Below are 24,249 nucleotides of genomic sequence, written 5' to 3'. Positions count from 1 at the left end.
AGCTTCAAGACAAATCTCTGGGCCTTTGGTCTAAGCAGACTGTAGATCCCCAAAATCCTTACACAGACATTTTTGAGCAGCTCTAGAAAGTGGTGTATTTGAGCTGTATCGATGGATAACAGAGAGAACTGAAGGTTGTTGAGCATATTAAAGCAAGGTGTAAAGCCCAGTTCTTATTCATGGAATCCTGAAACATGGGTGGGCTGAGGTTGGTGTGTGAGATGTATTACAAGACCTTTGTGATTATTAACAGTAAATTACTAGCTTTTCCAAATGATGTGTTGAAAAAAAAAATAAAGAGGACTTACACTGTGGACTTGTGGATTTGAGGTGTTCAGGGACATCCTGAAGAGATGATGGGGAGGCAGGTGGTTTTTTGGACCCAAAAGTCAGTTGAGATTTGGCCTGGAAGGCAGGGGTTGGTGGGACTGCTCTGGGATAGTAGTGGCAGAGGTGGATTTAAGAGCAGGCGCATGGGGCACGCGCCCTGGGCCTCGACTTCTGAAGGGCCCTGCAAAGCCCCAACTTTACACTTTTTTCTAATGACACCAAGTTTGGTTTCATATGTGCAATTTTAACAGTAATAGTACATAATATATTTTATTTACTTAAAAATATGGTTAACATGTATTTTTATTTTCCCTGTCTCTTTTTTTTAAGGGGCCCAATATTTTCTTCTGCGCGGCCTCAAGCGACCTTAATCCACCTCTGAGTAGTGGGGTCAGAAGAGGGCTAGGGTGGGGCCCCAAGTTACACCCTCATTCAAGGCCTTTCCCAGTCTGTTCTTCCAGCGGCATCGCCATCCCTGTCTCCAGCCTTTCTGCCTCCTTCTGCCGTCAGGGGACTCCTGCTCCTTGTCCTTGTAGCTTCCTGTCAGGATCCTTCCCTGTTTGGGCCCACAAGGTTCCTTGTTCTGGAAACCTCAGATATCATCCATTCTGCAAATCCCTCCTCTCCTAGTAGTAATATGACTGTTAGTATGTCTTTTCCAGTCTGGTGAGGACATCATTTTTTTTTTTTTTTTAGATTGAATTTCTTGGGGTTACATTGGTTAGAAAATTATATAGGTTTCAAATGTACACTTATGTAATACATCATCTGTGTATTGTATTGTGTGTTCGCCACCTAAAGGGCAACATCTTTTGCATCCTTTTCTTACACTCCCAGGAACTGGAAAATGTGTTTAACACATCACAGGTGTAGCGCTGCAACGAGAGAGGTGGACACCAGCCGGCCAGGAGCCAGGGGAGTGACGTCATCAGCGCAAAGGCAGTCCTGGAGACTTGGAGAACAGCCTCACCTTTGCCCCACTCCTAAGCCCCGCCCCTAACTTTCCGCCATCCCTATTGGCTGTGAATTCGCCCAATGGACAGGCATGAACCGCGAGCTCTTGCTCCTCGCCGGTGGGTCCGCTCTCGTTCACGCATCTCGCGAGCTTTGCTGTGAGTGGCTGAGGCGGCGCAGCCAGGTCCGCGTCCCGTGGCTGTGATTTGGAGGGTGTCTGAAGCGATCCGTAACCGAGACCATGTTCCGAGTGGCGACAACTAGGCAGCTTCGGCGGGCGGTGAGACCCGGCGCAGAGGGGAGGGCCGGGCCCGGTGACGGTCCCTTAAGCTGCCGTCCGTGTGACGGTGTCGGCGAAGGTCACAGGCTCCCACAGACCTGACTGGCCCTCTCCCAGGCAGGCCTCGCGCGGCCTGGCCTCGGGCCTGCAATTCTGAGTCTGCCCTAGGCTGCGTTCTGCGGCCTGCGCGGGGCCGGGGTCAGAGGCCGCCTGCGGGGTCAGGGGGCGGGGTGACCCCGCGCCTCCGCCCCAGTCCGTCCTGGGCGCCCCAGGTTTCCGCAGGTGGCGGGCGTGCGGGTGACCGCGTCGCCGCGTCGCGGGGGGAGGGTATTGTCTCCGTTGGGATGCTCTCTTGGAAAGAGTTTAAAACCGGAATTCGGCCTGGACCCCGACGTTTCTGGAAGAATTCAACATTTCACTGGGCGCGTGGTTGCGGCTCGAATCCAGCCACAGGTGTGGGGCGAAGGGACAGGTGGCTCTGGAAACTTGCTCGGCTCTGGCTGACCGGCTTTGCAACGTTTTTGTGCTTCTGTTAGTGACGAATCGTGAAATATGTTTTTGTCCTACTGCTGGGGACTAATAGCATTGGACATTGACCAACTAACCAAGTAAAGGAACAATTTATATTGTGGTTTCTGTAGCTTTTCTAATTTACAGTTAGGTTAAGTGAGAAATGAGATTGCTAAATTTGGGTCAGAAACTTTCCTGACGTATTTAACTTTATTTACAAGCACATGCATATTTTCCATCCACTTTGGGATTTTCACGCAGAGTCTATGTATATAGCTGGCAGTCCTTCTAGATCTGTAGGGTCCTTTCTTGTGTATTCCTTGTTCCAAACCTCCCCTCCACCCCCACATACAATACTTCAAACCTCCTTACTTCAGATTGGTTTTCATTCTTTTCCCCCAGGAGATTTTTTTCCCCCTCAAAGGATCTAGACAAACAAGTTAAAGTCGTGGATTTGGGACAATTCCAGGTATCAGAGCCAGACTTGGAAAAAAAAAAAAAAAAGGCAGTAATTGGAAGGTAGTTTTATGGACAGGTTAGAATTCTGGCACAAGTGAAATAAATAATTGTGGTGAGAATTTAGGACTCATTTGTTGGTCATGTTAACTTTTCAATATATACTTATATATATTCGTCGTCTTCTGCCAGACTTTTATATGCTTTTTAAAATTTTTATTTTTTCAATTCCTGTTTGCACATAATATTATTTTGTATTAGTTTTAGGTGTGTGGTGATGTTAACTTGAATTGACTGAAGGGTTGTTCAGCAGGTTACTTGTGATTTTTTAACTCATTTGTGGTTAGATACATTGAGACAATGCAGCTCTCCTGTTTCTCATCAGACGTTTGATCCATTAGTCTTAACATCTGTTGATGATTGTTGCCTTAGTAATGATTACTAGGATGTAAAATGGTGATTTTTTCTAATTCCACAATTCCCTCTACATTTATTAGCCTTTTGTTATAAGGAAGAACATTTCCTTTTTGCTTGGTTATATATTTACTTATTTAATAGCTTAAAATTCATTATTACTCTTACATTATTTGATGCTCAAGTTGTCCGGTAGTTCTAAAGTGGAATCCCTTCACTCTTTCTCCTGTTTAACTTCATGATGTATTAAAGTCAAAATAGCTTATCTAAAATCCCCACTCTTGAAATTTAACATACACTTAAAAATGGTTAAGATAGTAATATTTTAAACCATAGTTGGTGGGGGAGGGACATCTTAAACTGTTAGAATGTACCAAATGTCTTGCATTTGGTATCTCAGTTTATTTCCGGTTTTGACTTAATTGTGTTCTTTAGCCAAGTCCTTCATCTTTGGGGGGCTCTTCAATGTCATCTGTTAGTGAGGGTGATGTTTTACATCTACAGGAAAGAGCTAGAGAACATACTGAAAACATTTTATATGGAGAATGAGGCAACCTTTTCAAGGTCGTTTGCGTGTTCCTGTTACTGTGTTCATTGCCAGATAGAAAGACATGTCATGATTCAGAAGCTATGAAACTGTTATGAAGGAACATGATATTTTTCAGAGCCCATGGGTTAGTGTTGATGAATGAGATTGAACTTTGTAATTTGCATGCAAATTTTAATTTCTTTTGAAAGAAGAAAGAGCCAATTTTGATGGAGTTCTAAAAGGTTTATTGCATAAGATGAATTCCATAAAATTATGCTGCCTACCAATGTATCTACTAAGGGTCTTCTCTGTTTTTTTTTTTTTAATTTTTTTTATTTTTATTTTTTTACAGAGGCAGAGATAGACAGGGACAGACAGACAGGAATGGAGAGAGATGAGAAGCATCAATCATCAATTTCTCGTTGCGCATTGCGCCTTCTTAGTTGTTCATTGATTGCTTTCTCACATGTGCCTTGACCACAGGCCTTCAGCAAACCGAGTAACCCCCTGCTGGAGCCAGCGACCTTGGGTCCAAGCTGGTGAGCTCTTTGCTCAAACCAGATGAGCCCGCGCTCAAGCTGGCGACCTCAGGGTCTCAAACCTGGGTCCTTCCGCATCCCAGTCCGACGCTCTATCCACTGCGCCACCACCTGGTCAGGCTCTTCTCTGTTTTTAAATGAAGTAAATTAACTGTGTTTTTAATATTATAATCAATGTCATGATATTTCTACTCATGATTAAAAGTTAATCATATTCTTACATATTTTATTACTAAAGAGATTAAAGGAGGTTATTTAGTTTAAGTACAGAAATGTAAAACACATTACAAAATGTAAAAATAGGGATAGGTGACTTTAATTATATACAGTATTCATCTTTTTCAGTAGAACTTGCAAAGATTTTATAGCTATTTGTGCTTTAAAATTTATTTATTTATTTATTTATTTATTTTGTATTTTTTCTGAAGCTGGAAACAGTTGAGAGGCCATCAGACAGACTCCCTCATGCGCCCAACCGGGATCCACCCGGCACACCCACCAGGGGCGGATGCTCTGCCCACCAGGGGGCGATGCTCTGCCCACCAGGGGGCGTCGCTCTGTTGCAACCAGAGCCACTCTAGCGCCTGGGGCAGAAGCCAAGGAGCCATCCCCAGCGCCCGGGCCATCTTTGCTCCAATGGAGCCTCGGCTGTGGGAGGGGAAGAGAGAGACAGAGAGGAAGGAGAGGGGGAGGGGTGGAGAAGCAGATGGGCGCTTCTCCTGTGTGCCTTGGCCAGGAATCGAACCCGGGACTTCTGCACGCCAGGCTGATGCTCTACCACTGAACCAACCGGCCAGGGCCACTTTAAAATTTTTGAGTGCAGAAGCAAAAAGACCCTCACACCCATTCCCTCCCTACCCTTACCCCACTTAGTTTTTTTTAACCCTTTGAATAGTACGAACGTTCATGTACATCCTTGTGCCTCCTGACCATTCAGAGTACGATCGTACAAAAATTTTTATTTTAAAAATGTGTAAGGCAACATTAAAAAAAGACAAATATATGTTCTTGTTTCCATAAATTGCTTATTAAACATGATTTTAAGTTAATAAAACTGTAACTGAAACTAATTTCATTTTTTGAAATAAAACCCACTCCCAGGGGTTAGCGAACATGAAAAAAAATTCACTGCTCAAAGGTTTAAAGATGGTGGGGACATATATTAAAAATTATTCTTACTACTTCAGGTGTGGAATGTGTAAAGATCAAGTAGGGAATTAGATTCCAGCTTTTTTTTTGGGGGGGGGGGATGTCTTACTTCATACAATTGAAGTCTCAGCAGGAACTCCTGAGCAATAAATCTCCTTAGTTGCTCTTAAAAGGATTAAAAGCAGTGTCAAAAACTGTTAATGTTGATAAGAGAAGGACGAAAATATGTTCACTGGACTTAACTTTAACATAATTGTTGGTGATTTTTGAAGAAGAGGTTGGGTTCAGTGTTGTAGAAGTGAAAATCCGTGTGCTGTGACTGGAGGTGAAAAAGAGGCGAGGCAGTAGAGTTGGTGCAGATTTATATTATTTTCAAGAAGTTTGGCTCTGAAAGAGTGCAGAGTGGACAATAATACCCTCTTTTAACTCAGCCCTCAAGAAGTATGCTACAGGCAAACCTCAGAGGAACTGTAGGTTCTGTTCCAGAGTTCCACAGTAAAGCCAGTTGTAACGTTTTTGCTGGTGGAGTCTTGCCTTCAGTATATAAAAATATGCACCCGCAGTTGAAGTGCAGCAAAGTGAGGTATGTCTATCTCAAAAGGCTGATCACCTTAAATTAAGGGTATGTGAAAGAACAAAGACTTGGAAACACTTTACTTTTTGGAACTTAGTCTAGTCAGTAGTCTAGATAAATTCTCTAAAAGCATGGTGGGGATTGGGTAGCTACTTTAGTGATTTGACAAGTCTGTGCACTGTTTTTGGCAGGTACACATAATGCTTAGAAAGCTACCATTGAGAAAAAGCAGAAATTTTTTTGGTTGGATATCAGGAAGGGGAAGCAGGTCCTTTCTGATAGCTTCAGTTTTCATTGTGAAGTTGGAAGTGAGGCTCTCTTCTGAGAGTAGGGAGCAGACTATTTTGGCAGTTTGAGAGACATCGGAAGAGGATGTTTGAAATAGTGGCTGTGGAGGGTGAGAGTGCTAGCAAGTAGTAACAGTGCCAGGTAGTTTTGAAAGCCCAGAAAAGGTCGAGGACCAAGAATTGCAGTGACGGTTTGTATTAATTAATCTTGCCTGACCAGTGGTGGCACAGCAGATAGAGCATTGATCTGGGACACGGAAGTCCCAGGTTTTAAACCTAGAGGTCACCTGCATGAGCATGGGCTCACCAGCTTGAGCGTGGGATCATCGGCATGATCCCATGGCCACTGGCTTGAGCCCAGGGTTGCTGGCTTGAGCAAGTGGTCACTAGTTTGGCTGGAGCCCCCTAGTCAAGGCACATATGAGAAGCAATCAATGAACAACTAAAGTAACGCAATTACGAGTTGATGCTTCTGATCTCTCTCGCAAAATTAAAAAACAACAACTTGATTTTAGTAACTGTCTTTTACTGATTTTTTATTGAATTTATTGGGGTGACATTGGTTAATAAAGTTATATAGGCTTCAGTGTTACACTTCTACAGTACGTCATCTGTATAGTATGTTGTATTGTATGTTCACTACCCCAAGTCGTCTTCCATCATCATCCGTTCTTGACTCTCTTCCACTTCCTCCATTCTTCTTTCCTCTTAGAATCACCATACTGTTCTCTGTGTCTATGCATTTTTTCTTTGCTTAATCCCTTCATCTTTTTCACCCAGCCCCCAAAACCCCATGCCCCGAACCTCCATCCCCTTACACAGCTGTCCTCCGATCTGTGAGTCCGTTTCTCTTTTATTTTGTTCATTAGATTCCATATCTAAATGAAATACAGTAGCAATTTTTTGAAGAGATTGGGAGTCCTGTCAGGGTAGTTACCTTAAGTATTTCAGGAGTTATCTTGAAATGTTTAAGAATTTGGCTCCTTTTCTCCATTCAAAAAGAAGACCCTGACTGGTGCATAAAGTAAAAAAACAAGACTTATTTAAAAAAAAATTTTAAGGCCCGGTTCGGTTGGCTCAGTGGTAGAGCGTCAGCCTGGCGTGCAGGAGTCCCAGGTTCGATTCCCAGCCAGGGCACACAGGAGAAGCGCCCATCTGCTTCTCCACCCCCCCCCCTCTCTTTCCTCTCTGCCTCTCTCATCCTCTCCTGCAGCCGAGGCTCCATTGGAGCAAAGTTTGCCCAGGCGCTGAGGATGGTTCTGTGGCCTCTGCCTCAGGCGCTAGAATGGCTCTGGTCGCAACAGAGCGACACCCCAGATGGGCAGAGCATCGCCCCCTGGTGGGCATGCTGGGTATATCCCGGTGGGGCACATGCGGGAGTCTGTCTGACTGCCTCCCTGTTTCCAACTTCAGGAAAATACAAAAACAAAACAAAAAAAAGTTTTTAGTAGCCCTGGATAGATGGCTCAGTTGGTTAGAGCATCATCCTGACATGCCAGGGTTGCAGGTTCAATCCCTGGTCAGGACTCATACAAGAATCAATCAGTGAATGCATAAATAAGTGGAACAGCAAATCGATGTTTCTCTCTCAAAAAAAATTAAATAAAAAAAAATCAAAACCGTTTCAGTAATGGACCTGTACTTTTTAAATCTATACTGTTCTACTTAAAGTAGGATTTCAGGGTTATTGAACGTTTTGAGTTGGAAAAGAGGCCTTTGATGTCTTTCCTTCTTTTTGACCAGTGCTTTTTTTTTTTTTTTTTTTAAGCAGGAGAATATTTTCTAAGTGAAATTTTGCAGGAATGACCATATCTAAAACAGCCAGAAATGATGGTGCTTTGATGTGAGTGGTAGTTAAAAACCCAAATCCTGGGATCCAACAACCTGAACTTTTTAACTTGGCTCTGCTTCCTAGCTATGTAGGTACCAAGTTTCAATTTCCTCATCAGGGTAATAATAATACCTACATCATAGCATTTTCATGAGTTTTAAGTAAGATTTTATATATATATACACACACACATACATATGTACATACATACATGTTCCCCTGGAAATTCTTAAAAGCTCAAGGTTTCCTTAGGAGAACTAGCTAAATAATCTCTTGCTAGAACTATAACACTGGGGAACAAAATTTTTGTTGCATCCACAAAAACACTTTTCTTACCTAATTCGAGTGTGCTGATCTCAAATCTGACAGTAGTTTTTCTCTGCAAGCTACAGTTTTTGCAATTCAAGATTTTAGGTTTTGATCTTATTGTAAAATTTTCAACATTTAGTTTAACATAATGAAGTAGAATGTCTTCTTGGGCATCATTTTTGTGAAATTATAGTAATTTATATAATGCAGTAAATACACTAATACACTAAAATATATGATTGCATCAGAATTTGTCTACAATTTTGAAATAGAACATATTAAAACACTTATTTTAATCATAAAATTTAGCCCTGGCCGGTTGGCTCAGCGGTAGAGCGTCGGCCTAGCGTGCGGAGGACCCGGGTTCGATTCCTGGCCAGGGCACACAGGAGAAGCGTCCATTTGCTTCTCCACACCTCCGCCGTGCTTTCCTCTCTGTCTCTCTCTTCCCCTCCCGCAGCCAAGGCTCCATTGGAGCAAAGATGGCCCGGGCGCTGGGGATGGCTCTGTGGCCTCTGCCCCAGGCGCTAGAGTGGCTCTGGTCTCAACATGGCGACGCCCTGGAGGGGCAGACCATCGCCCCATGGTGGGCAGAGCGTTGTCCCATGGTGGGCGTGCCAGGTGGATCCCGGTCGGGCGCATGCGGGAGTCTGTCTGACTGTCTCTCCCTGTTTCCAGCTTCAGAAAAATGAAAAAAAAAAAAAATCATAAAATTTGCACAAAACTTATTTAAATTCTATTCAGGCAAAAATTTGCATTTGTAGCTCTTGCGTTTGTGCACTTGTTGAGGACAATCTCATTTGATGCTCCAGCAGTAGTCTGATCATCACTAACTGCTCCAAGATTTTCGGGAAACTTATCAAGGTGACTGTTCGGAAAGTGAATCTTAACGCCCATGTTACATCCAATGTCGCGGAAAGCCAACAGCATCCTTTGAACCAGAAGTTCATAGTTTTCTGCTTTTTCGTTGCCAAGGCAGTTCTTTATAACTGCCACAAAAGACTGCCATGCTGCTTTCTCCTCCTTATTCATCTTCCTGGCAAATTCTGTCACATATGAGGGTTTGAATTTGAGGTCCATCGAATACACCTGCTTTTATCTTCTCGAAAGACAAGGCAGGAAAAGCAGAAATAATATGTTGAAAGCATTCATTTTCTCTATTCAGAGCCTGAACAAACTGCTTCATTAAGCCAAGTTTGATGTGAAGTGGGGGAAAAATGATCCTGTCTCGATTAACTACAGGTTCATTCACAATATTTTGCATCCCTACTTCTAGAGCTTCACGTTTCGGCCACTCCTTCTGTGTCCAGTGTTTCTCCAGAGCTCGGCTGTCCCACAAACACAGAAAGCAAGGATTCTTTGTGAAACCTCTCTGTTGTCCTAGCAGGAAATTTACCATTTTAAGATCCACACAAATGATCCAGTTATGCTCCTCATACTTCAGAAAGTTGAGGACAATTTTTTGTCATTCTTACTAAGTCATTCAATTCGAATTGGCTAAACTGCTGAGGGGTTAATGACTGCTTGGCATCAGAAGAAGACCCTTCAAATTCCACAACCATTTCCTCATGCATCTTATCAAAATACACTTGATCACCTTGTTCACTTTCTTCATCCTTAGAAGAAATAAAGCCATTGAAAACTGGAACTGGAAGTGTCTCAGAGTGTGGGATAGGTCGTATTGCTGAAGGAATATTAGGATATGCATGCGATCATATGCTGTTTTTTCTTGCCAGTGCCCTTTGTATGGATCAGACAGAAATAACAGTCACTGCTGTGGTCCTTAGGTTCACGCCAAACCATGGGAATACCAAAGGCATTCCTTTGCGTTTCCTTTTGTCCAGTCACGAAGCATTTCCTCACAATTATGACACACAATATGAGGAGCCCAATTCTTGTCTTTTTTTAATTTAATTTTATTTTTTTATTATTATTTTTTACAAGGACAGAGAGAGTCAGAGAGAGGGATAGACAGGAAAGGAGAGAGATGAGAAGCATCAATCATCAGTTTTTCATTGCGAGACCTTAATTGTTCATTGATTGCTTTCTCATATGTGCCTTGACCGCGGGCCTTAAGCAGACCGAGTAACCCCTTGCTCGAGCCAGCGACCTTGGGTCCAAGCTGGTGAGCTTTTGCTCAAACCAGATGAGCCCGCGCTCAAGCTAGCGACCTCGGGTTCTTGAACCTGGGTCCTCTGCATCCCAGTCCAATGCTCTATCCACTGCGCCACCGCCTGGTCAGGCGTAATTCTTATCTTGATCACCAAGGCGTACTTGAAAATAGGCAATATATACGTGTGTCACAAATGATGAAATATTACGTCTTTGATGTTGAAGTGTGTAACAGCCACATATAGTATAACATAAGGTGTCAGGACTGTTCTTACATTTACGGCTACTTGAAGAAGCCATGATTCAATCTTAAAGTAAGAGGGTGTTTTTATCAGATAATAATTTTTTTACATTTAAAAACAACTACAGCCTGACCAGGCGGTGGTGCAGTGGATAGAGCGTTGGACTGGGGTGCAGAGGACCCAGGTTCGAGAACCTGAGGTCGCTAACTTGAGCGCGGGCTCATCTGGTTTGAGCAAAAGCTCACCAGCTTGGACCCAAGGTCGCTGGCTCAAGCAAGGGGTTACTTGGTCTGCCAAAGGCCCGCGGTCAAGGCACATATGAGAAAGCAATCAATGAACAACTAAGGTCTTGCAATGAAAAACTGATGATTGATGCTTCTCATCTCTCTCTGTTCCTGTCTGTCTGTCCCTGTCTGTCCCTCTCTCTGTCTCTGAAAAAAAAACAAAAAAAATACAACTACAATTATGTAAAAGTGATATTTGTAAAACATTAATTGCCTTGTGGTTATGTTCAATCCAAGAGTCGTTGCCCTTTAACTCTAATTTAAAACCAATGCATGCCGTTAAATGTAACAAAAAGAAATTAAAATTGCATAAAAACTAGAGCATGCACCAAAAAACAAATTTCCGATTTGGAATTAGCGATGCAGAAATATATAGAAACAGTTCTAAAACCTCATGCAACAGAAAACGAAAAAAAATTGTTCCCCAGTGTTACAGCAAATATGAGCTTTATGTACCCGATTTTGGATTTAGTCACCAAATGATGAAAATCACATAATTTTTACAGTAAATGATGTATGAAACAATACAAAATTTGGAGTCTGATATATATTGGTAATAAATAGTTGGTTACTGGCAATTCTTGTGAAATGTGATTAAATAATAAATTATGCCATTGGATCCTAATTACAAATGTCCTTATAAGATATTGTGCTCTTCTGATTTAAAAAAGTACCATATAATTATACAAATATTTATTGGAGAAGAAAACGTATTAGATTGTGGGGATAAAAATATAAACAGGCATGGTATTTGCCTTCTGTAAGAATTTTCATTCTATCCTGGGAATTGTGATTTTTTGTGATTTGCAGTAACTTCTCAGGAGAATAGTTTTGTCATTCAGCATTCAAGGTGTGTCTACCTCTTGCTCTATCACTTGTAGGAATTTGTTATAAGAATCTTAATGTGTATAAATATTTCTAAACCTTAACTTGAACCACCTCCTGTAAGAAGGCAAATTTTTATTATGGAAAAGAAAAAGTTAAACAGGTACTTGATGTGCCAAAAATGAGTCTCATTCCCCCTCCCCTTCCTTGCTCCCTTTGAATAAACAAAAAGGGAGAAAAAAACACAAAAAATGTCATCCACTTATAACCAGTGCAGTGGTCCTTCCTCTGGCATATCCTTCTATGCTGTCACCTTCCTCTTCCCAACCCTGGATGGCCTGCCCTAGAATCTCTGACCGTTAGCTCTAGGATTGTGTTCATCAAGGATAGAAGGGAATTAGGGGGCTGAGGGAAAGCTTGGTGAGATCTGGGGGGCAATCTAGATTAGGGAGCATGAGAGGCCTCTTAATGGGCAAGCTAGAAGGGTGAGTAGTAGAGGTATAGGAAACTTTGGGGGATGAGAGGCCCCTGTCTTGTTGAAGGTTAATCGGAATCTGGATTAGACTTCTATGGAAGGAGAGCAGCTAAAGTCTGGCCAGATTCCAATCAAAAGGGTCTTTCTAGAGTAAAAGGAACTCTGATTTATGGAGGATGAATGCAGAAATTTAGCTATAAGATGGTCTTTGCATTGTTTATGATAAATTATTAAAACTGAAGTGACTACAGTCCCTGAAGTGACTACAGTCTCAGTGGTCGAGTGTTGGCCTGGCGTGCAGGAGTCCTGGGTTCGATTCCCGGCCAGGGCACACAGGAGAAGCGCCCATCTGCTTCTCCACCCCTCCCCCTCTCCTTCCTCTCTGTCTCTCTCTTCCCCTCCCACAGCCGAGGCTCCACTGGAGCAAAGTTGGCCTGGGTGCTGAGAATGGCTCCATGGCCTCTCCCTCAGGAGCTAGAATGGCTCTGGTTGCAACAGAGCGACGCCCCAGATGGGCAGAGCATTGCCCCCTGGTGGGCATGCTGGGTATATCCCGGTGGGGCACATGCGGGAGTCTGTCTGACTGCCTCCCTGTTTCCAACTTCAGGAAAATACCAACCCCCCCCCCAAAAAAAAAAAAACAAAAAACTGAAGTGACTACAGTATGCTTATATGCGATGTTCATAAAAGGGTGGAGAATATTAAAATATAGCAACTGATATTTATAATATAGTACATGAAAAATAACTTGTAAATTTAGTTGTTAACCAGTATTATAGATATGTCCCTGCCTTCCCTTCATTCATACCCTCCTTGTAAATTTCGAGTTCTGGGTAAATTTTTAATTATGCTTTTCACTTCAACTCCAGATCTGAAGATTATTGCTGAATGAAACCTCACAATCATGCCATTTGATCGTCAGTGCCTATTTTTCTCGTTGCCATTTCCCACAAGGAGAGTGCTAATAATTGTGTCTTTCTTCATGCCTGTGGTGCCCCACTGTATCTTTGCACATGATGGGAACACCTAAACTTCCTTTTTTTCTCTTGATTCTCTACCTCCTGATCTGTACTCTGCAACATTTTGGATATCTTTGTTAGCTGAAAAACTGTTCTATATAATAATTGTGTGTGAACAAGTTTTATTTCCCTTGAAACTTTTTAGTACAGGGACCCTTCTTGTTCATCTTTGTGTTCCTGAAGTTTGAAGTCATTCTAGATGACAATGAACTATTGTTGGCCTTCTGATAGTCTACAGTAGATAAGGATAGATACTGGTTGGTTCTAAGAAGCTTCTTTCTTGAATTCAGAAGGATATTTGAGCAGTTAAAACTCTAGCAAAACTGCTGTGTGTTTTATTTTAAAGACATACAGTATTTACATTATCAGTTATTTTGATATTGAATGCATTTTGCCTGAAACAGTAGAAATCAACTTCTGTAATAGATTTCAGTCATTATTTCTGGGTATACTGTGCTCTTTAGCAGCATTGCTGCAAAGTGAATGTAATTGCTAATAGTTTTATTTTTACTTTGATATTAATATGTTCTGCTAAAGGATTTTAAATTTACTTATATTGAGTTTTTCATTGAACATAAATTAATGGAAAAGTTGTTTTGAAGTAATTTAAATTTCTCCTAACTGAACACTAATTTGCATTTTTGTTTTTATTAGGTATGAATATTAGTAATAGACACAATAGCCCAATTTTTGCTATTGAACAAGTGTTTTATAAATACATTTAAAGACCTGAGTATTGTGTACGTTTTCCTTTAAAGCACACATGCTTAATAATCAGTTAAAAAAACTATCTGTATTACATGATTCTATTTTTTCCTTCTTTTTAGGCCACATTGCTACGATTTCAGAGTACCCTGGTAATAGCTGAGCATGCAAACGATACCCTAGCACCCATTACATTAAATACCATCACTGCAGCCAAACGTCTTGGAGGTGAAGTATCCTGCTTAATAGCTGGAACCAAGTGTGACAAGGTGAGAAATTTTTAAGGTCAATCATAGCAAATGTAATCTCAATCAAGAGACAGAGAAAGATGGCAACAGAGAATTATGGTGAGGACTGTAACCCAAACTGGGCTCTAATCCTCATTAAATGGCCAGTGTCACAACCATTACTATGTGTGAAAAAAACTTAAGTTTGCTCACTAAGCATTTTATCTTTTGAAATGAGGTAGGATACTTGATTTAGTTCTGCTGGCACCATAATGTGCCATCAGGTACCAAGTAGAATGATAATATTTGAGTCCCCTTAGAGGTTAATAGCCGATTCCTTTTTTTGTATTGATGAATATACCTGCTAATTGCTTTTAATTCCTGAAAGTGGTAAATCTGAACAAAGTATCAAGGGTGTTACTTTTTAATTGGTGTAAGAATTCAAATCCAAGTACTGTAGTGTACTGTGCTTTCCAAGTGATAGTATGAAAAGCTGTTCTTAGGTTTTGTTGGAATAGGACAGTGACAGCTTTGTAAACTAAACCCCTGGTTTGCAGGGTCTGTACCACTGGGCTGCAGTGCAGTTGAAATCATGCTTCACTTAAGTTTAGACAGCTTGAGCCACCAGTTCCCTCGCACACCACGTAGTAGTTGCCGGCTGTGTGTTTGTCGGGCTTGGGCCTCAGGAAGAAATTTGGAGACAGTATGTTCCTTTTTCCTTTTAGAGAAATTAAGTTTTTATTAAATGACATTGATGCAGACCATGTGATATATATAGTGAGGTTCAGAATGCTAGTGTCGCTTATAATTTCTTACATGAATTTGATACCTTCAAAGAATGTATTTTAGCAGGTTTGGAGTTAAATTATGTGGACTTATTTTCCTAAAGCCTGCTGACAACTATTGAATTTTAATGTAGTTGATACTAACCACAGAGCATCATGATAGGACTGTGCTATCTTTTCTGGTTGCCTGACTTTCAGATATACAGATTCTGGGTTTGGTTGTTTATTTTGCTGTGATTTTAAAGAATTCTTCTAATATTACTTTAAAAATAACTGAAATGCTATTTTATTTACACTATTTTGAGAAAAATCAAAACAAATCATCAGTTACAATTTTATTATCATGACATATTTTATTTTTAAAGAAAAACAATCAGTGCCTGTGTAAGACCGTTAGCCTAGGCAGATTTCAGTTCTGTACTGGGTTTTTTTTTGTATTTTTCTGAAGTGAGAAGTGGGGAAGCAGAAAGACAGGCTCCCGCATGCGCCTGACCGGGATCTACCTGGCAAGTCCAGTAGGAGGCAATGCTCTGCCCGTCTGGGGCATTACTCCGTGGCAACTGGAGCTATTCTAGCGCCCGAACGGAGGCCACAGAGCCATCCTCAGTGCCCAGGCCGACTTTGCTCCAGTGGAGCCTTGGCTGCGGGAGGGGGAAAGAGAGAGAGAAAGAAAGGGAGAAAGAGAGAAGCTAGAGGGGGACCAGTGGAGAATCAGATGGGCATTTCTCCTATGTGCCTTGAGCGGGAATCAAAGCTGGGACTTCCACACGCTGAGCCAACGCTCTACCACTGTCCAGGCCAGGGCCTGTACTGTTTTATGTAACTATTTTCCATAAGCAGTAGGTGGTTTTTCTGTGTAAGTGCCAGAGGCTTTTGCTGGTTAAAAAAAAAAAAAGTAATTTTGCTAGAACAAGGTCGTCAGCCAATGAATATTTGATTCAGCAGAGGTAATTGTGTACTGCATTCTTTTGTCTGTGAATATTGCAGCAATATTCACTGACAGGAAGCACAGCCTTTTATGCCTACTCATCAATGAGTAGGCATGGGGGAAACAAGAAGACAGAAGACTATAATATGATTGCCATGTTTCTGCTGAAGCAGAAACCAGCCATTCTGTAATTAAAGAGACTGAAAAAGGAGAATTCTGATTGCCTCTGTATACAAGAAATCTGAGCGGTCAAAAGGCTTTCCCAGAACCCCATCCAATCCAGACAGGAAAAAATAAGGAATTAAAATCTATAAATTTATTATAGATACATATAAATGATCAGGAACTCTGTGACTGACAGTGAATGGACTGATACAAGATTTTCTGTCTTGCCCAGACTCACTGATTTTAATATCAGCAGAAATTGTTAATGCCAAAGAGTGCTGTTGCCTGTAAACCAGTGTGGCTAGGTCATGTTCTTTACCTCTAGGAATCCCTAAGTCTAAAATGTATTGCTGTGTTATTATGAGAGAGAAAGAGAACCTAACCATTATCTCATTTTCACCATTTCTAAAATGATGAACTTGGACTTGCATTGAGTGAAAAGTAAAGACTATAGTTTACAACTAAATTTGAATAGATAGCTTTTTTGTATTTTGGTTTATTGATTAATATCTTTTTATTTTTATTTTTTTAAGAGACACAAAGAGAGAGAGATAAGAAGCATCAATTCGTAGTTGCGGCACTTTAGTTGTTCATTGATTGCCTCTCATATGTGCCTTGACCAGGAGGCTCAAGCAGAACCAGGGACCCCTTGCTCAAGCCAGCGACCTTGGGCTTCAAGCCAGAGACTATGGATTCATGTTGATGATCCCATGGGACCTTAGCGTCCCAGGTCAGTGCTCTCTCCTACCTGTGCCACCACCTGTGAAGCTTTCTTTTATTTTTTAAGATTTTACTTACTGACTTTAGAGAGAAAGGGAGAAGCATTAACTTATAGTTGCTTTACTTTAGTTGTTCATTGATTGCTTCTTGTACGTGCCTTGAGTAGGCAAGCCTGGAGATTGGATCCAGCGGCCTCAGTGTTCCAGGTCAACGCTCTATCCACTGTGACACCACAGGCCAGGCTGTACTTTTCTTTTTCAAGACAGATATTTTTGTTTGTCAATTGGTAGTAAAATCAGTTGACATCAGATTTTCTTTGTTAAAGAATACAGGTATTTTTTATTCCATATTAGCCCTTTTTCTTATAAGAACAGTTTTTACAGTTGGTTATTAAGGTTTTATGCTGTTAATACCTAGTGGTGGCTCTGTTTGTATCTTTCTGTTAGATGGATAATTAAAAAATCTTTTAATCATAGGTGGCACAAGATCTCTGCAAAGTAGCAGGTGTAGCAAAAGTTTTAGTGGCTCAGCATGATGCATACAAGGGCCTTCTTCCAGGTAAGTTTTTCCAGTGGAAAAAGTGTAATGTCTAAGTCATTCTTGAATTTATGACTATGAAAATATTACGAAATGTATTTAACAGGTCTGTTTGATTCTCAGAGGAACTGACACCACTGATTTTGGCAACTCAGAAGCAGTTCAGTTACACACACATCTGTGCAGGAGCATCTGCCTTTGGAAAGGTAAGAAGATTGAGAGTGTGCACTCAGATGTTACTGAGAAGGGTTAGATTTCATTGTGCCAGACTTTTTTTAGATAGCTAATCCTGGCTTTCTGAATTAATGTTGTAGTTTTGCTAAAATTTATTTCAAGCTTTTTGTTAAAATTTCTGTTAAAACACAATCTCCAGGTGTTCAAATTTTGTCAGTGACAACTCTATTCATTTAAGATCTTGTCATAATTTATTAGAATGCCATTTCCAGATTATCAAATTTTGTCATGGAGTCTACTTTAAAAGTTATTCTTTTAATGAAGTTTGTTGGGGTGACATTGGTTAATGGTATTAGGTTTGAAGTGTACAGTTCAGTGACACATGTATATTGTGTTACTGTATATTGTGCTCCCAAAACCCCAAATAAAATCATCTCTTACTATGTATATGGCTCCCTTTCCTCTGGGTACCGGCATACTATTGTCTGTGTCTATGGGTTTTAGTTTTATATCCCACATGAGTGAAATCATATGGTTCTTGGCTTTTTCTGACTTATTTTGCTTAGCATAATATTCTCAAGCTCCGTCCATGTTATCACAGATATCAATATTTCAGCCCTGGCCATTGGCTCAGTGGATAGAGCATCAGCTCCGCGTGCAGTTGTCCCAGGTTTGATCCCTGGTCAGGACACACATGAGAAGTGACCATCTGCTTCTCTTCCTCTACCTCTACCTCTCCCCCTTCTCTTTCTCTTTCTCTCTCACAGCCAGTGACTCATTTGGTTCGAGCATTAGCCTTGGGTGCTGAGAATAGTTTGGTTGAGCATCAGCCCTGGATGCTGAGGATAGTTTGGTTGGTCCATGCATCAGCCTCAGGCACTAAGGATAGCTCAGTTGATTTGAGCATTGGCCCCAGATGGGGTGCATGTGGGTGTCTGTCCCTCTATCTCCCTTCCTTTCACTTAAAAAAATCTACCCGAGAACATTTGCCAATGATACATTTGGTAAGGGGTTAATATCCAAAATATATAAGGAACTCACACAATCGAATCATACAGTTATCACCCTTCATTCTGTTATTGTATCACATTGATTGATTTACTGATGTTGGACTATCCTTGCATTCCTGGGATAAATTCCACTTTGTCATGGTGTGTAATCCATTCAGTGTATTGCTGAATCTGGTTTGCTAATAGTTTGAGAAGTTTTGCATGTATATTTATCAAGGAGGTTGGCTTGTAATTTTATTTTTTTGTGATGTCTTTGGTTTTGATATCAGAGTAATGGTGGCTTGGTAGAATGAGTTTAGAAGTGTTCAAATGTTTGGAATTCATTTATGTAGCCATCTGGTCCTGGGTTTTTACTTGTTGAGAGGTTGTTGTTTTTTAAGGTGCTTCAGTTTTATTGCTAGTAATCAGTCTGTTTAGATGTTCTATTTCTTCTTGGTTCAACCTTGGAAGATTGTATGCGTCTAGAAATGAATCCATTTCTTCTAGATTTTCAAATTTGTGTATAATTGTTTGTAGTAATCTTTTTTTAATTAATTAATTTATTTTTTACAGAGACAGAGAATGAGTCAGAGAGAGGGACAGACAGGAACGGAGAGAGATGAGAAGTATCAATCATTAGCTTTTCATTGCGCGTTGCAACACCTTAGTTGTTCATTGATTGCTTTCTCATATGTGCCTTGACTGCGGGCCTTCAGCAGACCGAGTAACCCCTTGCTGGAGCCAGCAACCTTGGGTTCAAGCTGGTGGGCTTTTCCTAAAACCAGATGAGCCCACACTCAAGCTGGCGACCTCAGGGTCTCGAACCCGGGTCCTCTGCATCCCAGTCCGACGCTCTATCCACTGCGCCACTGCCTGGTCAGGCTGTAGTAGTCTTTAGTGTTTGTGTTTCTTGGGTGTCAGTTGTCACATCTCATTTAAGATTTGATTTATTTGGGCTCTCCTTTTTTCTTGATGAGTTTGTTTAATGATTGGTCAATTTTTTCAAAGAACTAGCTCTTGGTTTAATTGATATTTTGTGTTCTGTTTTTTTTTATCTTTTTAGTCTCTGTTTCATTTACTTCTTCTCTGATCTTTATTATTTCCTTTCTTCCCACTTGAGGCTTTGTTTTTTTTTTTTCTAGTTCCTTTAAATGAAAAGTTAGAGTATTTAGTTGGGATTTTTCTTGTGTCTTGAGGTAAGCCTGTATACTATGAAGTTCCCTCTAAGAGCTACTTTTTCTGTGTCACATAATTTCAAACCCTTTATTTGCTATAAGATTTTAGTGTTTTCTTCTTGTTGTTTTATAGACTACAATGCTTTTCAGTAGCTCTTCTAGAGGATTGCTCTAAGTAGGTAACAAATTGAAAATTAGAAAGTCTTTCCTGTTGGAAATAAGACAACAGGAAAATTGACTCAAGCTGTTAACACTTGTTAGGTATGGATTAGGGACACAAGAGAAATAGAGGATATGAAACTTCTGCCATTAGGGTGTTTAAAAATTTATTTGAGCCAGACCAGGTGGTGGTGCAGTGGATAGAGCGTCAGACTGGGACGCAGAGGACCCAGGTTCAAAACCTTGAGGTCACTGGCTTGAGCGCGGGCTCCTCTGGCTTGAGTGCAGGGTTATCTGGCTTGAGCCCAAAGGTTGCTGGCTTGTGCAAGGGGTCACTCGCTCTCCTGTGCCCCCCCCCCCGTCAAGGCACATATGAGAAAGCAGTCAATGAACAACTAAGGTACCACAATGAAGAATTGATGCTTCTCATCTCTCTCCCTTCCTGTTTGAACCTATCTCTCCCTTTCTCTGTCTCTCTGTCTTTGTCACACACACAAAAAATTCCTAGCTAGTAGGCTCAGTGGTAGAGCATCAACCCAGCATGTGGAAGTACTGGGTTTAGTTCCTGGTCAGAGCACACAGAAGTGACCATCTGCTTCTCCTCCCCTCCCCCCACCCCTTTATCCACTTCTTGCTCTCTCTTCCTCTCCTGTAGCCATGGCTCACCTGGTTTGAGTGCATAAGCCCAGGGTCTTGAGGACGGCTCTGTTGGAAACTCCACCTCAGGCACTAAAAATAGCTTGATTATGAGCATTGGCCCCAGACAAGGGTAGCCAGGTGGATCCTGGTTGGGGCACATGTGGGAGTCTATCTCCCCTCTTCTCACTTGAATTTAAAAAGAATTATTTGAGGGTCATATATATAATAATGTGTTTTATAAATTATTTAAAAATAAATGTTACTGCCATTTAAATAGTATAATTGTACATGCATGTAGAAAAATGCAGAATAAAGGAGTAATTAAAAGATAATCCTGGGAGGCCCTGGCCGGTTGGCTCAGTGGTAGAGCGTCGGCCTGGCATGCAGGGGTCCTGGGTTCGATTCCCGGCCAGGGCACACAGGAGAAGCGCCCATCTCCTTCTCCACCCCTCCCCCTCTCCTTCTCTGTCTCTCTCTTCCCCTCCCGCAGCCAAGGCTCCATTGGAGCAAAGATGGCCCGGGCGCTGGGAATGGGGCTCCTTGGCTTCTGCCCCAGGCTCTAGAGTGGCTCTGGTTGCAACAGAGCGACGCCCCGGAGGGGCAGAGCATCGCCCCCTGGTGGGCGTGCCGGGTGGATCCCGGTCAGGCGCATGCGGGAGTCTGTCTGACTGTCCCCGTTTCCAGTTTCAGAAAAATACAAAAAAAAAAAAAAAAAGATAATCCTGGGAGCCCTGGCCAGTTGGCTCAGTGGTAGAGCATCGGCCTGGTGTACAGGAGTCCCAGGTTCAATTCCCGGCCAGGGCACACAGGAGAAGTGCCCATCTGCTTCTCCACCCCTCCCCCTCTCCTTCCTCTCTGTCTCTCTCTTCCCCTCCTGCAGCCAAGGCTCCATTGGAGCAAGGCTGGCCCAGGCGCTGAGATTGGCTCTGTGGCCTCTGCCTCAGGTGCTAGAATGGCTCTTGTTGCAATAAAGCGACGCCCCCTGGTGGGCATGCTGGGTGGATCCTGATCGGGCACATGCGGGAGTCTGTCTGACTGCCTCCCCGTTTTCAACTTCAGAGAAATACAAAAAAAACCAAAACCTCCCAAAAACAATAACAACAACAACAAAAAGATAATCCTGGGAGTAGTCTTAGAGACAGTGAATGTTCAGGGATGGAATATGGGAGAGGAACTTGAATATTGTTATAGGGAGAGTTAGCCCACTAGAGGTAGTATCATCTACCAAGTTTAAGAGATGCCATGGAGTAAACTGTGTAAAAAGCAATATAGAATTTAGCTTTAGTGTTTATGTGATAAAAGCAGTAGGTACTTCACTTTTGATTACATTTAGGTGATGTCATCTTCTAAGAGAACCTTTGAGTCTAGAAAGTATGGATATTCAGTCTTGATTAACTGATATACTCACTGTATGAGAGCCCTATAGTCTTAGAATTTAATTTAATTTAATTAATTTATTTATTTTTTTGTATTTTTCTGAAGTTGAAAACGGGGAGGCAGTCAGACAGACTCCCGCATGCGCCCGACCGGGATCCACCCGGCATGCCCACCAGGGGGCAATGCTCTGCCCATCTGGGGCATCTCTCTGTTGCGACCAGAGCCACTCTAGCGCCTGAGGCAGAGGCCATGGAGCCATCCTCAGTGCCGGGGTCAACTTTGCTCCAATGGAGCCTCGGCTACGGGAGGGGAAGAGAGAGACAGAGAGGAAGGAGAGGGGGAGGGGTGGAGAAGCAGATGGGCGCTTCTCCTGTGTGCCCTTGCTGGGAATTGAACCCGGGACTCCTGCACGCCAAGCCGACGCTCTACCACTGAGCCAACCGGCCAGGGCTAGTCTTAGAATTTTAAACTAGAAGCATAGGGATTCTCTTCCTCCCGTTGTAAGGTGCAGTAACTGAGACCTGGGGATGTTGTGGCTTTCCTAGTCATTCATGCTGGTGAAAGCAAAGTTATCATGTGTCTATTCCAAGGAAAAACATATACGTTAATTTTTGTTGCTCTTCTTATATAGGCTGTGCTTCAACTTTCTCATTTTATTTTTATGATTACATACAATTCTGTTATATAGATGAATTATAACCCTGTCCCCTGTTGATTGACATTTAGGTTAGTTTTGATTTTCTTTTTAATGCAATATCAATTTTTCTCAAAGGTGAAAATGTTTGATTTGCGGAGTTTTTTTTTATATACATCAAGTAAATATGTACAAGTATATTCTTAGTATTTGTGAATTTTACTAGTTTTCTGTTTTCCTATCTTAGCTAAATTTAGTAATATACAACTGTCATATTTTGTAAGTGATGTTTATTAAAGCAAATACCTCATAATTTAAAATAAGTGAGTCAAGGTGGTTTATTAACGTAAAACTCACAAACTGTTAAGAGTAATGATAGAGAATCTTACTTAATTTCAAAGACTATCCAAAAAGTTGTGCTTGGCTTTGTAGTGTCTAAAGATGTATATGAAATATAAAATATTTAAATTAAAATTTTTACAGACTGTGCTTTTAGAGAATGTTATTGCTGGTAGTTTATAGCCATTCATCAGCATTTATGTGTGTAACTTACTGCTAATTTTGCTTTTAGAACCTTTTACCCAGAATAGCAGCCAAACTTGATGTTGCCCCTATTTCTGATATCATTGCGATCAAGTCACCTGACACATTTGTGAGAACTATTTATGCAGGTGAGTATCCAAGGAAAATAACTAAAATGTTATACTTTTGTAAGTTTTAAAAGCAGAAATTAATCTTGAAATTAGGATTTTAAAAATGCATACACTGGCTTTGAATGGATTATCTTAAAGGTTTCTGAAAAATCTTAGTATTGCTGCTAGACTGGGACAGGACATTCTCTCTGATACATCCACAGAACAGTTCTCGGTCATTCCATTTAGAGTGAGATTTTTCTTTTCTTTGCTTTTTAAAAGATTTTATTTATTGCTCTTACAGGAGTGGTGGGGAGAGAGTGAAGGTATCATTGCATAGTTGCTTCACTTTAGTTGTTCCTTGATTGCTTGTCATATGTGCCTTGACCAGGCAACCCCAGGGTTTCGAACCGGCAGCCTCAGCATTCCAGGTCTGCACTCTATCCAGCGTGCCACCACAGGCCAGGCAGAGTGAGATTTTTCTAGTGATCAATAAAAATTGCATTCAGTATTCAGTAGATTTTGTAAGTGGCATCTAGAAAAGCAAAACCTTCTAATTTTTTTGAGAGAAATTAATATTTTAATATTCACTATTTACCAGTATTTTTTTAGCTTATTGTGTTTTTAAATGTTTTATAATTTTATGTAGAAAATTACATTTAATGGGGTGACATTGATCAATAAGATTTCAATAGGTTTCAGATGAACATCTCTATAGCATTTGAACTGTTGATTATGGGATTGACCTGTGGTGGTGTAGTGGATAATGCATTGACCTGGAATGCTGAGGCCACGGGTTCAAATCCCCAGGCTTGCCTGGTCAAGGCACATATGGAAGTTGATGATTCCTGCTTCTCTCTCTCTCTTTCTCTTTCCCCTTTCTTCTCTCTTTCTCCCCTAAAATGAATAAATAAAATCTTAAAGAAAAAAAGAACTATTGATTATGTTGAGTACCCATCACCCAAAGTCATTTTCCATCACTATGTATTTGTCCCTCTTTTCTCGCCTCTCCCCTACTCCCCTCCTGGTAGCCACTTCACATTTTATCTATGTCTGTGTCTCATTTTTATATCATACCTATGTGTTAAATCATAGTCCTTAGCTTTTTCTGGTTTACTAATTTCACTTAGTATAATGTTCTCAAGATGTATCCATGTTGTAAATGGCAATATATCATTATTTCTTATGGTTAAGGAGTAGTCCATTTAAAAAAAAATAGCATTCTCAATAGTCTTTGCTGATTCTCTTCCATTTCCATCTGCATTAAAATTTTTTTTTTTTTTT

At 41.2% G+C, this 24,249-nt stretch overlaps 1 protein-coding gene across 1 annotated transcript in view; it reads left to right on the top strand.

Moving 5' to 3' along the window:
* Positions 1–1,406: 1,406 nt before the first annotated feature.
* Positions 1,407–24,249, top strand: part of ETFA (electron transfer flavoprotein subunit alpha) — an 87,307-nt gene continuing 64,464 nt past the window's right edge. The window contains exons 1-5 of the mRNA XM_066354637.1: positions 1,407–1,564; positions 13,947–14,093; positions 17,126–17,207; positions 17,310–17,392; positions 22,905–23,004. Of these exons, the coding sequence (XP_066210734.1) occupies positions 1,526–1,564; positions 13,947–14,093; positions 17,126–17,207; positions 17,310–17,392; positions 22,905–23,004 (451 nt within the window). The 5' untranslated portion in view covers positions 1,407–1,525. The remainder of the gene's footprint in view (positions 1,565–13,946; positions 14,094–17,125; positions 17,208–17,309; positions 17,393–22,904; positions 23,005–24,249) is intronic.

The sequence above is a fragment of the Saccopteryx leptura genome, chromosome 13, assembly GCF_036850995.1.
Source record: "Saccopteryx leptura isolate mSacLep1 chromosome 13, mSacLep1_pri_phased_curated, whole genome shotgun sequence".
NCBI lineage: Eukaryota > Metazoa > Chordata > Mammalia > Chiroptera > Emballonuridae > Saccopteryx > Saccopteryx leptura.
This window is presented reverse-complemented; position numbering and strand designations above follow the sequence as displayed.